Source organism: Garra rufa, chromosome 12 (genome assembly GCF_049309525.1).
Source record: "Garra rufa chromosome 12, GarRuf1.0, whole genome shotgun sequence".
NCBI classification, from domain to species: Eukaryota; Metazoa; Chordata; class Actinopteri; order Cypriniformes; family Cyprinidae; genus Garra; species Garra rufa.
This window is the reverse complement of record NC_133372.1, coordinates 21,662,742-21,677,972: the sequence shown is the minus strand read 5'-3', so window position 1 is coordinate 21,677,972 and position 15,231 is coordinate 21,662,742. Positions and strand designations below refer to the sequence as shown.

Here is a 15,231-nt window from a genome sequence, read left to right as displayed (position 1 = left end):
TGTAGATAAATTTTTACTTTAGATCAGTACTTTTGACCCTTTTGAGAATCCTTGGAGTTGTGATTTTTGGTTGGTACAGTACTCTGAAGAGAGGAAAGACATTTGCAAAAACAAGTGTATAATAAGACAGCTACAAATACACATTTTTTTTTTTATTTATATTTACTAATTCCACTAATAAAATGACATGCTGTTCAACGTGTCACGCACATACTTTATTTGATGTCTGTCCTTTTTATCAGGACAGAATAACTACTGCACATGATGTAGAAAAAAGATATCCGTCTACGAACTAAAAAAATCATTGAGCATTTGTTATTAATTCCTTCTTTTTAATCAAAAAATAAAATGTGGCCACGATTTAGCTAAATCAATGGAAGTAAAAAGAAGGGATGGAATAGAATGTCTTCACGTTTAAACTCAAACGGAAATTCTCTCATTATAATCAACAATGTGCCCACACAGTGTAGTTTCATTCAAGCGATTCATTGTGCACTTCAACTATGCTAACCATAGTAATGGATGAAAAACCACTTCAAGATAAATTTGTACATTAAACAAATCAGTGTTGGTTGAATGTTTAGTATACCTTTAAATAGCCTTTTTATGGTAATCAGAAATACATTTATGTATTGCACATCTACGTGTTTTTTTATGTATATAAATAATACATAATATATCAGTTAAATCTGTACATTTGTTTTAATAATTATTACACCATCACAGTTAAAAATATTAAAACTAGGACTAAAATTACTAAAATGTTATTCTTGTAATTCCGACAGTTTTCCTTTTGTAGCTATTGCCAAAATAATTGTGACCTTCCTGCGTACAATTTAAACAGTGAAATTAAAGTAGTAGGCTAGAAAGCAGCATAACATAACATAATATTTTAGGCAAGTTGTGATGATTTGAGAAGGATGTATTAATCAAACATAGCACAGAACCAAAGCACAGAACTTACTGCAATTATTTGATGGCAGGTACACTAAAAACAATGAATGGACTGAAATATTTCCAAGCATTTATACTGTCCTCTGAGCAAGATGATGAATGGTACAGTTCCTTCTAAAAATTCCATATATTCCATATATTGCATATACTGCATAATTACGTACAGGGATATGTTTTGTGTTAGGTGAATTACTGTCTGCAATGTGGCAGGCTATAGCCTACAGCTTTGCGATTGATATCGCTTATCCTGCCAAAAAAGATAAATGTGAGTCTGGATTTAAATGTGGCTAATGTTTTAGCACCTCTGATATCTTCTGGCACATCCAACTTTTAATTTAATCAATGCATTAGCAGAGAGAGTTAATGGGGCTGTAGTCATTTGGCGAATAGACTAGGTAAATCCAGGTATCATCTGCATAGCTGTGATAGGCAATTTTGTTCATTCTCATTATTTGACTTGCTGGGAGGATATACAGGCTAAACAAGAATTAAGCCTTGTGGGACTCTGCATGTCATGGATGCCCACTTAGACTTATGCTCTCCTATACATACAAAGTAACCTCTCCCTTCTAAGTATGACCTGAACCATTTGAGGACCATTGAGAAAGCCTGACCCAGTCTAATTAGCAGAATGTTACAATCGGCAGTTTAGAACGCAGCACTGAGATCTAGTAGTACCAGCACCGATACTTTGCCAGAATCTGAATTTTAGGGAATATAATTTATTATCTTTATGAGCGCTGACTCTGTGCTGTGATGTGGTCAGATTGAAACTTATCCAGGTAGTTGAGTTTTAGTAGTTTTTCAGCTGATTAAAAAGAACCTTTTTAATAATCTTGCCTAATCTCGTCCAGCCTAGTTTTACGATCTGGTGTACATTCAAGGTGTGTAATCTACACACATGACATGCAGAAAATTGTTATAAAGCAGAAATAAAGCCATAAATTGTTATGGAGCAGAAATCAGAGTCTCACTGCAAAGAAAATATTTATATCTGAATAATGATTAGTGATGCGCACTTGATTTAGAAGATGGCTTTGCATCACACATACACTGTAAGGCCTGTTCAGTGGTTCAAACAGAGGATACTTCACTGTCACTCTGCTGTATATTGCACATCCAGTACTGAAATGCACACAAATCAGTGGGAACTGCATCTGAAGCCTAATGATGTTACGTACAATTTCATGTATGCGTAAATATTTGCTGCTTCTTGCTACAATTATGACTTATCTGGTATCAACCTGCAATATATATGGTTGCCATGACAAGGATCCAGTAAAAAACTGTTTAAAACCATACTAATGCAGAGTAAACCCAGCTGATTACTTCAGAGATGGTGGAGAGAATAGAGACTCGCGTCCAGATTTCAGTAAATTATTTATTTCAGTGTACAACTTCTCTCATATTTAGTGATTAATCCACTGTAATCAAGGTAAAGATAATTACAGTGACATACATTAGAAACGAGTCTGTTATTATTGATGTGCGAACAAACCATTTTTGTTCCCATCTTTGGCACATTATTTCTATGACATTGTATTTTGCATGCATGTATTAGCATGTATTTTTGCATTTTAAAAAGCCTTTTCTAAGTGTTCTACAGACATATGATAGCTTTGTGTGACAAGCAGACTGAAACAGACTATTCACACTTATATACATTCAAACATGGTGCATTTACATGTTTAGATGTGAATCTGTGAATCTTTTTATGAATCTGAGAGTTAATCAGTGTAATTAATTTCAGCTTCTGCATTTAGCAAAAGTTCTTTCTTGTTTGGAAGTAAGAGAAAAACATACAGGTTTGTTTACAGAGATTTGTTGTGGTAGTAATACTTTTGTTCTCGTCTGAGTAAATGATGAGTAAATGATGACTAAATGTATATTTAGTTAATTGCCATTTTCCCTATGAGAATTTAGAAATGCTGGTTCTTTAATCTTGTGTTTTATGACCTCTGCAGGCAGAGCTGATATATGGTTAAATCAAGAGACTAGAAAACTCAAAATCCCTCTGCAGCAGAACTTTGCTCAATTTATTTTAGTCCTGTTTTAACATATAAATCCTCTAAATTGTACTAATTCAGTCTTATCAATCAAACCTGCTGTAAAAGCTCTCCTTGTCCTTCTCTCTCTCTCTCTCACACACTCTTGCTTATCTGAAATTTGTATTTTGCTCTGTTCAGCCCCTTGGTTTCAGTTTCAGATCCTTCATATTGTCATTGTATGGTGAGATTGAAGCTTTGTTCTAAAACACAGTGAGTTGCCAACTGCATACATAGACAACTGCCTTCCATGTCAGCATCTTAACTGAAATGGGACTTCATAAGTGAATTATTTGGTACACTATACATAGGCGGCAGTTCTGTGCACCATAAAAATAGATCTACTCACATCTATGAATGGAGACTAATGAATGGATAGTGCATTGTGACACATTAGCACAAAGGCTTATCAGCATTAAACCTAATTTATCAACATTTTCACAAATTTTTACTTCTAAAGGCATTTTGATCTGCACATTCAGACTGCTTTCATCTCTTTATCTTTAAATCCATTTTACTTCTTGTCATTGTTTTTTCTGTCATCAGCCCCACACAACATTTTTAGTTTTCTTCATATTCTCTTTTTTTAAGTCATCACCCCTTCACATCTCTGAGTAACATCAGTGCAGAGTCTGCACCAGCACCTTACACCACCTCTTCATTTCATCTTTTTCCTCTGACCTCCTGTCAATCCACCTTCTCCTTATATCTTCCTCCTTATACCCTCTTCGGTTTTATATAATCTGTGACTAATTCATTGAAAGTATGAAGCTGTTTTTACAGTCCTTACTTAACCTCCAGGAGTGACTGTGCTTTGCATACAGAAATCAGTAGCCAGGCAATGCAGGAAACTGTGTGCTAAGACAGCAGAGTCCAGAGTTCAAGGCACCTTTTATAGCAGAGTATTTGACATCAACGTATAAAAGGTCAAATATTTTGACTAGGGGTGCCATCCTGCATATTCATTTAGTACAGTTCAGTGCACAGTACAGAATATATCAGAGAAAAAAATTCCAGTGACGGAATGTTATACAGTATGTCACAAAAGTGAGTACACCCCTTACATTTCCTTAAAGCACCTAATTTTAAATGCTCTAATACAAGATATACTTTTTCGTAAGGTCCTGTCAAGCATCCAACTGTTGTTATCACTCTTCTTGCCAGCTATTTTGACAATATTGGCTGTATGTTGAGTTATTTTCAGAGGAAAGTAAATCTATACTGCTATACAAGCTGCACATTGGCTACTCTAAAATATATCCAAGTTTCATTTCTATGGTATTGTCCCTTGAGAGGACATGCTAAAATGGTTGCTGAAATGTGAAGGGGTGTACTCGCATTTGTGAGATACTGTAGAAATAACTATAATAAATATAAATGTTTAAAGTTCTGTCAGGTCTTTGTATTATTGGAGACATTTATACAATAAAGATTGTGCAGTGAAAGTTATAATGTATTTTTCTCTAAGATTATCTAGCATGAAAAACTGTGTCAAGGTTTTTTGAAGCATCTGAGACGTTGCCACGGATCTTCTGGTTTTAGTCTGTCTCAGTTTGTTCTGTTTCTTCATGTCATTCCAGACAGCCTGGATGATAATGAGATCAGATTTCTGTGTGGAGCACTGGCTGTTGTCAAACTCCTTGTGCAAACAAAAATCTCACTGATCATTACATTTAATGGCAAAATAAATGTTTGGAAATGTAAACTGATATTTCCGACTGACACACTAAAGCAAAATATAACTGACTTAAGACTATTTTTAGCTGATGAAAATACTAGTTTTCTAATAATTTTGGCCACCACTGTAACCATCTGCTGTGTTATATGGTCTATATGGTGTTATACCTGTAGCAATAATGTAGTGGAGATGTTACTGTTTACTAATACCATTTTTTTTTTTTTTTTTTTTTTTTTTCTTCAGTTTTTTGTTGATAGTAGACAGTTTTGCTGTGACTTCTTTCTAAAATTTAGTAACCGGAGTACATGACCAGAGAGCTTGAAGGTTGTCATCTTGTATATTGAGATTGCAGTGTACACATTTGCTTGAATCTGTCTTTCCCATTTTAAACTATTTTTATATAGTTTAACTGTGTATTACTTTATATTTTGTTTAAACTGAATGTATTTAAAGAAACTTGTTTCCAAAAAAATATATATTTTTCTTTAAACTAAATGGTTATCATGGGTGACTTGACGTGTAAATATCTTCTAAAACTAGTTTTTGTGATGTTTGTTCAGCACATATTACTTGTCCTCAATGATTGGGATTCTTTTTCTGAGAAAATATTGATATACAATAATAGTAAGTGACTACTTTAATTAATCAATCAGCATATCATGTTCAGTTTATTCAAAGCAACTGGTAACTGTTTAAGCGTTGACAGCCTTCATAAAGATCATTACCCTAGTCTAATATTTTAATTTCCAACATGGAATTTAATGGGCAATAATCTGCTTGTATCTTATTGCTCATGTGCACAATTCTCCAGTGTTGATGCATGGAAAATGAGCTAGAGCTTTTAACGTTCCCTGGAGAAGAATGTTAAGTACTGGAATAATATCATAATACACTGATCTGCTATGGTTAGTAAAATATTTCCATTTCTTAGTGTTTCCTGAAGCTGTGGCAGGTTTTGACAGCACACCACTGCAGTCCTGCTGAATATTTCATGACCATCTGTAGAGAATTAGGTCTCTGTTTACATCGGCCAATAAAAATAAAGGATTATGCCAGAGCTCCGCCTTTTCTTATATTGTACTCTAACTGCTGATTGTTCAACATTCGTTGATTTCTCTGCAAAATGTACATTTTTGTTTTTTAAAAGATTACTATTAATTTAAGTCGAAATGGCTTAAGATTAGCATTTAGGTGAAGTGGCTCTCAGAGTGAGGGCCAAAAGACTGTTTATTAACTTTCAGATCATTGAACATCTGCTCTCCATACCTGCTGTTATTGTGTGGGTAAAGAGAAGTGCACCAAGAGAAAGCAAGTTGGAGGAGGTGTCCCTGGAGACTGTTCATGAGGCGCTTTGGATTGTGCGTGCGTTAAGATGGCAGACACAATGTGCATGCCAAAGATGAGGGGCTCTACTCTCACTCAGCACCACAGGGAAAAAACTCTTTCTGCATCACAAATGCGCTCATCTGCCTGGTGGGCTCTTGATGTTCACACACACTTTTACACATGCTCCAGCAGAGGTACCACTCGTCCAGAGGATGGTATGTTGACGTTAACACACGCACACATAGCAAATGCACCCAGTCTCATAATGAGGTGAGAATGGCACCACTATATAATTGAAGGAATGTGTCTTGTTCACCTGAATGGTGCAGAGCAGGATGAACTAGTGACAGAAATGAGGGGTGGCATGCTGCAGATGATGGCAGAATGAAAATGCATGAGAATTGGGAGAAAAAAATACAAAAGACTGATAATGTCAGCTGCGGTTGCCGGTTCACTCCAGGGACAGGAGAGAAAATGTCAGATTGAAATCAACGTGTTCCCACAGCTGTTTCCTGCTTCTGAAATCACATTTCCAGGCCATTCAATGACATCCTGATAACAGTAATGACAGCTTCTAATGAAAGATGGATGAGATCTGCTTTTTACTATTGTGTAAATCGATAGTTCTGTTTTTATTGGAACAGGGAGGTGAAGTAATTAGTGACCTTAATGACTGTACAGGATATTCAATTTCATGTGTTTCTTTTCTTGGATGTATCGACAAAATCATAAACAACTGACTTTAAACTGTCCTGTAAAAACTGGTGTTGCTGAATAAATGAGAGAATGGCTTCAGTATTTGTTTATTTCCTGCAAAAATTCAGATTGATACTGTTTTAATGAAAATACTATAATATTGCTGTTTAATCTGATTGTGTTGTTTATGGCAATACCATGGTATTCTTGTAAGTAAAATGTATCCGTCATTGTATATGAAAATGTTAATCATTTAGTACCATATAAAAGTAGCACTGTATTTTTATCAATTTAAATCTACTGTGGTGTTTCCTAAGAAATCCTTATTGAAAGAGCGAATGCATCATTCCTTTATCTAAAATGAAACTAACAAAATGTGTTGACATGTGATTTCTCTTTTCAGGAGTGTCTTTTAACAGTGTATATACTCAGATTTGGAGGGTGCTACTGCATCTTGCAGCTGATCCATTTCCAGACGTCTCTGATCTGGCCATGAAGGTTCTCAACAGCATTGCATACAAGGTACAGACATTCCTATTTTATTCCTATCATATTTTTGACAAAATTTATGAAAAACTGTCAAAGGCTGTGCGGAATCCCTTTATATAGAGATGGTTTGGGTGTGTTCACTAACATTACAACAAGGTTGTTGTGAATTAGGCAGAACATTTTCTTGAGTAGTTTGAATGTGTGTTCGAATGTGTGAATAATATATGCAATTATTAGTGAATGAGACCCAGTGTTTGTTGTCACTTCTCTTTCTATGTAGTGAAAGTGGATGAATGCAATGAAATGGATCAAGGAGGCACTTGTTGCTTTTATCATAAATCTTAGTCTGGATAGGAATGTCATCGAGTAATCATTCAGTACTATGGTATATATCAAAGTTCTTTTATTACAGTCTGATACATTACAATACCATACTGCTGAAGTATTGTGACCTGAAGTTAAGAAGCTAATAACCACTGCTGACTTCTGTCTCTGTGTATCTACTGTGCAACCCATGTCAGTAACCTGCTTCCTCTTAGACTTCTCAAATATGGCCAATGAGTCCCTACCCACATGTTGCAGTGTTAGCGCATAACACTCTACTGATAACTTAAATCTTTTTTTTTTTGTGAGAATCCAGAAAACATGCACTTATGTACCTTACATGAGTCCACACATAAACAAGCCCACATTCTACATTTGAGCCTACATCTGCTACTGTTAAAGCTTCCACATTCAGCCCTGTTTGTTATTGAGTGAATGCAATTAAAAAGAAATGGCTCCCTGTGGCCTGGTAATGTGAGCAGCCACTCTGAGAGGCACCCGTAAGTTAAGAAAGTAATAAACCCAGTTGACTTTTGTCTCTGTGTATCTACTGTGCAACCCGTGTCAGTACCCTGCTTCCTCTGAGACTCCTATGGCCTACGAGTCCCTACCCACATGTTGCAGTGTTAGCGCATAATACTCCACTAATGAATTAGCCTGAGCACAAAAAACACTATACTATTCTACTCACCGACTATTTTTCTTTTATATGCTGTACTGTGTCAGTGTAACTAGATGAAACTAGAGACACTGCTAAGTTTACTACATTTTCAGTTGCTGTTTTCTAAAAATTGCATTTTGTCCAGTGACAATTTACTTTTTCCAACATGAAGCAGTGTATTTTTTTTTTAATTGTAACAAATTATTTTCTTAGCTTGGCAAACTAAATTTTCAAAGCGCTTCCTCAAAATTACATTGGGTTTCCAGAAGTTCAGCTTAACTAGTTTTTATTTTGGTTTGAATTCATGTAAATTTTGAGGCAGACATTTTGCAGAATTTACTTTACAAATCTACGTTCATGATTTTGCCGTATGCAACACCTTAGAGGTGACTTCATATGTGTTGTGAGGTCTGTAAGGATTTACTAATCAGTAGATTTGTCATGTCTATTTTGAGTTTGGTATGTTGATTTCTGGAAAACACTCCCACTTTGACATCATCTATCATAAGCCATAAGCAGAGAGACTTCGGCGAACAGACAGTTACTGCAGACTGATTTGCTTTCCCGCTTTACTACAAATCTTCTTTTCATCCTGTGTACACAGTACAGCTTTTAAGTTGAAGCTTGAAAATGTTGGTATAATCCCCTGTTACAGAGTTCAAACTGGAGAAGGGAGGGGTAGTGGGAGTTCCCAAAATCCTCAGACAGAGTATCAGACATTCTTGCTTGATTTCTCAGGTCTGCTTGCATCATGTCTACATCAGCTTGAGCCTGATTGCAGCCAAATAACTAACAATGGGATTTAATTTTTGAAGCAGAATTTTTAAGAGTTTAAATTTATTTATTTATTTATTTTTCTTTTTTTGAGTAGCAGATACATAAGTACTTTGTTTTTTTTAAGAGCTAGATGCTGATTAATGTTGAAAAGTTTTTACACCATGATTGCAGAACTTTCAAAGGTTGTTTAAATTTCCAATAATCAGACTTTTTTTTGTCTTTGACCTTTCTTAAGTTCCTGAGCAGCAGGTGACAATGAGTGCCAATTTGTCATGCTGACATTTGTGCTGTGATACTCAGATAGACCTGCTGAGTCCAGTCAAAATAACACACACCCAATCATTTACTCAGACTAGCTATACTAAAAGTACAGTATATCTTCACTGGTGAAAAGAAAAGTGCATCTCTTTAGGTATGTAGAAAGATAATACACCACTACTGAAAGTGATATACTACTAAAACACAAAATTGCATTGTTACTACAAAAAGTAAAAAGTAGAAATAATAAATCATTCAGCCACTTTTTGCAGACTAATTGCATACTATTTAGAACAGCAATACATTTAAATATTATTTTGTAACTTTAATGATCTAGGACCTGAATTTTCATGTTTACACTTCAAGTATATAGAAACTCAATTCCACATGAGAAGGAGATTAGATGAGTTTATATTTAGTTTGTTCATTAATTATGTATTGTGTGCAAGCATAGTGTTGTTTAATGGTACTCCACCCCCGTGCCACTGCGATGGCTCTGCTATTATCAGTCTTGTAGCAAGGCAAGTCGCTAGATTTTGGAACATAGCTAGTGTCTCTTTTACTGGGGTTGTTACTATAAACATAAATAAATGTATTTATTATGATTATATTTATTATTTTGTTCTATGTATCATTTCTGTCTCTCTCCTCCAGTCCCTATCACTGATTATTGTTTACATTTCAATAATCTACATCATAACTTTTCAATATTCTTATCTGTTTTTCTTTTTTAACCTAATGAATCTGTGGGACACAAACACAAGCATTTTAATGTCTGATCTGCAGCCCAAACACAGAATAACTTTATTTCCATCTACTCAATCATGATGAATCTACACCTCTTTCTCTTCCCAGCAGGTTTTAGCATATAAATCAGATTAGAACATCTCTCCAGATGGCAATGAGAGGATGGGATTGGTAACTAGATTTAGATGAAGCAGATAAGTCAACTTCCTGTGTTTGTATAAACACAATATTTTCAGATTTTACCCTTTTAGGCTGTGATTAGAGTCAAGAAGAAGAGTTCTCCTGTTGCTTTTGTCTCTAGGATTGCAACTCAAACTGAGATGCATTCTCTATGTTTGCATATATCAACTGTATTGCATATTACTTACAGTTCTACAGGGCCACCAGAGAGTATTTTTTTCAACCCAGACTCATTAAATAAGTCCTTCTATATACATTTCTGCAACACCATAATTATGTACCTTACTGCACCTTTCGTGGAAGTTTCAAATTGAAATGTCCAGAGAGTGGCGCTAAAACAAACATTCAATATGTGACCACGGCACATTTTTATTACCTTGGTACAGGCACGTATTACTGCATTTTTATTACACTGCTTGGAGTACGTATTGCAGCTGTTTATAATTTAAATAAAAACGCTACAGAGTAAACCTACTGAATTAGAAAACTCATGCATATAAAGCTGTGTATGTGACGGCAACCTTCAAAATATCCATTTTTTATTTGCGCAGGATGTTGAAATTGTAATTTTGAAGTCATAAAAGATTCTGCAAGTAATTGTGTGAAGATTAGGCTTTATTAATAAAATCTCTGTACCTGTAAATTATACGTTATGTGAAAAGGAATAAAAGTTGTCAGAGTTTTACTGCCTTTAGTGTTCATTTCAACTGGAAACTGCAGTGATTTGTACATATAGGTACGTTTTGTTTTTCAGTTTTGAGAGGCACGTATTTCCAATGAGCCTATGTGGATTTTTTTAACTACTTGGACACAAAACTTTAAAATGGCACAGTAGTCATTGTTGGTACAGGTAGATAGTACATTAATGTACTGTTAATGTAGGTTGTCCTTGAATTTTTGCTGCTTTTGATGCACTCAGGACTTGCTGAACAGTTTTAGACTTTTACATTTGTGTAATAGATCTGCCTTTTACCACTGCTTCTCCCATTAGGCCACTATGAACGCTCGCACACAGAGGATTCTGGACTCAGGATCTTTGACCCAATCAGCACCTGCCAGCCCCACCAGCAAAGGAACACTCATACATCAAGCAGGGTAAATAATACATACTTAAATATGTATTTAATTTGCTGACAGATGACAAAGCAGAATATAATAGCTTGTGCATCTCTATTATTTTATTCTCCTTTGCATTTATTAAACAGCATCTGGCTCTTTTTGGAATATGTTTATTGGCTATGCTTGGCTATTGCTGTTGATTTTGTTTTAACATGCAGCAGTGCAGTGCATGCTGGCCCTGTTCTTTTGCAGTGCATTAATCTGTGTGTTATGGCCATGCTTGTTGGTGTTGTAGTGCTTCCCACAGATCCAAACGCTCTTCATCTCCCTCCAGCGGATCTCCACCTATGCCTGGTGCCTCCAGCTCCAGCCTCACCAATGAAGTGCCCAAACCGCCGGTCCGAGAGGGGCCGCCCACTCGGCCACCATACACACCAACTCTAGGTGGTCAGGCGCCCCACTCACAGCAGTTCCCACGCACCAGGAAGATGTTTGACAAGGGACCTGATCAGGTACAACAGTGATAATGGTTTCCCATAGATCTATCCACAACCAGCTGTACTGTCTTTTTTTTTTATGTCAAATGATTTAGAAAAACTCTATTTTGCATTCATGTGGTTTTCTTAGTTTGTGGCATAGACAAAAACTTAAACTACTAGCATGATATTACTCATATCCCAGTGTCCAAGACACAGCCTTCAGGATTTGTTTTATGTAGAGCATAAAACCTTTGTTAGATGGCTAGAAGCTCAGTAGTCTCCAGTTAAAGCAGGAAAATGTCTCTGAGAAGTACAGGAAACTAGTAAGATACATAAAGAGCTGAATGAGAAAAGAATAGGACTATGAATGAACATAATATAAATAAAAAAACATCATATTTAAAATAAGTTAAATGTTAATCAGTAATTATTAATATAAACTGTTTGAAAAATTATAATGAGTTTTTTCTTGAGCGTATTAGAATGATTTCTGAAGGAGTATATGACACTGAAGCTTTGCCATCTTTTAAATATATAGTAAAATAGAAAAACAATTTATTTTGTTTAATTATTTCACAATATTACTATTATTATTTTTATTAAAAACTTAATATAATTTCAACAGCAATCATGCTGGTTCATGCTCATGATTTGTGCTTTTTTTTTTTCTTTTTTTTTTAGATGCTTAGATGATTTTGATAAGCATTTTGATATATGATAAGCAGGATAAAACACAGTCAGTAAGTCATAGTATAAGACTTGATCATAGCACTTTTGCCAATTCATTTTTCTGTGTATTTCTCAGACTGAAGATGGAGATGAGACAGCCGCTCACAGGAGCTTTATCAGTGTGAGTCTGCAGACGGGTCTTTGCGACTGGAGTGCCAAATACTTCGCTCAGCCTGTCATGAAGGTGAGTGCTGCACAGATCAGAGGTCTTATCCGCTTCATTTAGTTCTAAAGCAAATAAGTTCAGCTAATGAACTGACTTAATTCATTAAGATTTGAACATATTAGTAAATAGATGTTAAAAAGTTGGAGCCCTTTTCTGATATTATCAAAAAAACTATTTGTGGGGGTGGGGACTGGATATGTGATTTTATGTTCCTATTCCAGTTTGTATACTGTTAATACAAATAATAATAATAATAATAATAAAAAAATGAGGGGAAGGATAGAGAGGAAGTGTATCAGGGTTGTGTGTGTGACCATTTTCTCATTATGAGACAAACAGTGGTTCAGTTCCAAAACCCAGTGAGGTCCTTGGCTGTCATACATCCTTCTAGTCAAGAACAGTGTCTTAAAAATGGAAACCAAAATGGAAACCGTGAGGCATGGTGTTGCAAACCCAAACGCATAGTTACATTACCAAACCTTGTTAAAGAAACAAGACCAAAAACAAACCAGAGCTGGCAGACACTGAGTCTGGCATTACCTTTACCAGCAGGGCAGGGCACTGGGAGAAGTGAAAGCCAGGCAAGCATCAGATCCAGACAGGAGGTTGTAACCAGAGAACTGCCTGCATAGTCATTGAGTACTAGAGATTTGGGACACACCAAACTGGGCAAAGTTGGACAGGGCAGAGTCTCCGCCTGGGAACAACAGGGCTTGGCAGGGTACAGGAAGACACAGAGCAGACTCAATGGGGCTAAATAAGATAAGATTAGGCTAAAAAGCCAAGAGAGTTGGATTGGTTGGCAAGATAAACTAAACGCTCTTGCAATAGGAACAGAAAATATCTGGTGAACTTAAATAAAGAGAAAGGCATATGGGGAACAGGTTTAACAAAACAACAGAATTAACAAAAGAAGAAATAGTCAAGGGCTAAACAAGGGATGTGGTAAAAGGAAACAAGGGGCAGGGTAAGGGCATTGAAGACGCACAGTAAAGGCAGAGCTATGATAGAGAATCAAATCCCTTGGCTTAGTCAAGGGACATTGAATTAATCTCTCCAACTGAAATGGACATAGGAATAGCCCCTTTGCCCAGCATGGACCTCCTTGGTCATAACAAAACAGGCAGACAAATTAGAATCGACTGTCTGGGCTGAGTTGAGGGATCATGAAACTGGAAATAGCTTCCTTGGCCCTGACGGAAACACCTATGATTGCATGTACTGTAAAACAGAGTTCACAATTACATACCACTGCCTTAGAAGAATCCATAGTGGTAGCTGCCATCTCCTTAGGATTTGTAGATTTGTATGTGACCCAAACATACAAGCTTCTGGTAGCCATCACAGACACAACAGATAATTTTGGAACCACCAGATTCTGATGCGCTAAGACTACTAGGCTTGGTAGCTCTGAAATCACCTGACTTGGCAGCGTTGTGACCATTTGACTTGGCAGCACTGAGAGCTCTGGGCTTGAGGGTGCTGAAATCTCTGGAATAAATATAACCATAAGATGTTCAGGGGAGGACCTGTTTTCATTCTCTGCCTTTTTTCTGCGGGGCCAATATGGTGTTTCGTTTGGAGGATTTGTGGGATACTGGTCTGGACTCAGATTGAATTCTAGTATGGACTTGGGGACGGACTTGGTGACAGACTCTGGTTTGGATTCTAGACTGTGCTCAGGGACTAAAGCCACTACTGGACTGAGCTCATGGGCCAGAATGGATTCTAAAGTTGAGCTGGAATCTGAAGCGGACACTGAAGAGGATTTGTGGTGTGGAACAGACTCATGGGCTGAAGCAGACTCGTGGACTGGAGCGAATTTGAAAAGAAGCCAGAATATTACTCACAGGGACTGCTGTCTTGGAACTGTGTTTAGCCGACTCGGTGTGACGAGACTTGGCTTGGCTCTGGTGATTGACACTGGCTTGGTGTTGGGCGTTATGAACTGCTGCATAGAAAGGGATTGGGTACAGGAAAATAGCTGCTTTATGACACATGTTTTCCACTTTATAAACTTCAACAGCCATGCAAGGAGAGCCACATATTGTATCCACAGCACCCAGTTCAGATGCTGCTTAAGAGTCAGATTGCCTATTGGTATTAATGGGGCAATATGATGTGAATGTGATCAACCCATGGCAACAGTCTAAAAGTAGCCCAATTCTGTGGAAAAACACACGCTTGACAACCCTGCATCCAACACGAACTTGAGGAGGATTTCACTGAAAGATAATTGACATGACCATGGTGGAAGATTTGCTGCTAAACAGATCCTAAGCTCATTGACAAATACAGTATCTTACCTCGTAAGATGTGCTTGTGATTGCGAATCAAAAGTGAGAGTGAACAGCGCTCATTCAAAAGCATTTTCAATATGCCTGCATATTGATAGAGGAGCTCCCTGGTGCGCAAAATTATATACAGTATTAAAATGTTTATGGGAGAGAGCAGGAGTGGGAGGTAAATGATCAGACATTCAGCGGGCTTTACATTACAGGTAACAGATTTTTTCATTTAGTAAACAGAGACCCACAACAGCAGGAACTACAGCTAAGGATATTGGCCTAAAGGTATAGTTCACCTAAAAGTGGAGCTACGGGAATACTTTTTTGTGTAAAGAAAACAAAAATAATGCCTATATTCCACATTGTTTGTTTAAG

At 36.6% G+C, this 15,231-nt stretch overlaps 1 protein-coding gene across 1 annotated transcript in view; it reads left to right on the top strand.

The window, feature by feature from the left end:
• Positions 1 to 15,231, top strand: part of rptor (regulatory associated protein of MTOR, complex 1) — a 237,970-nt gene that overhangs the window by 192,993 nt on the left and 29,746 nt on the right. Inside the window, exons 20-23 of the mRNA XM_073851892.1 lie at positions 7,103 to 7,221; positions 11,127 to 11,230; positions 11,529 to 11,706; positions 12,479 to 12,586. Of these exons, the coding sequence (XP_073707993.1) occupies positions 7,103 to 7,221; positions 11,127 to 11,230; positions 11,529 to 11,706; positions 12,479 to 12,586 (509 nt within the window). The remainder of the gene's footprint in view (positions 1 to 7,102; positions 7,222 to 11,126; positions 11,231 to 11,528; positions 11,707 to 12,478; positions 12,587 to 15,231) is intronic.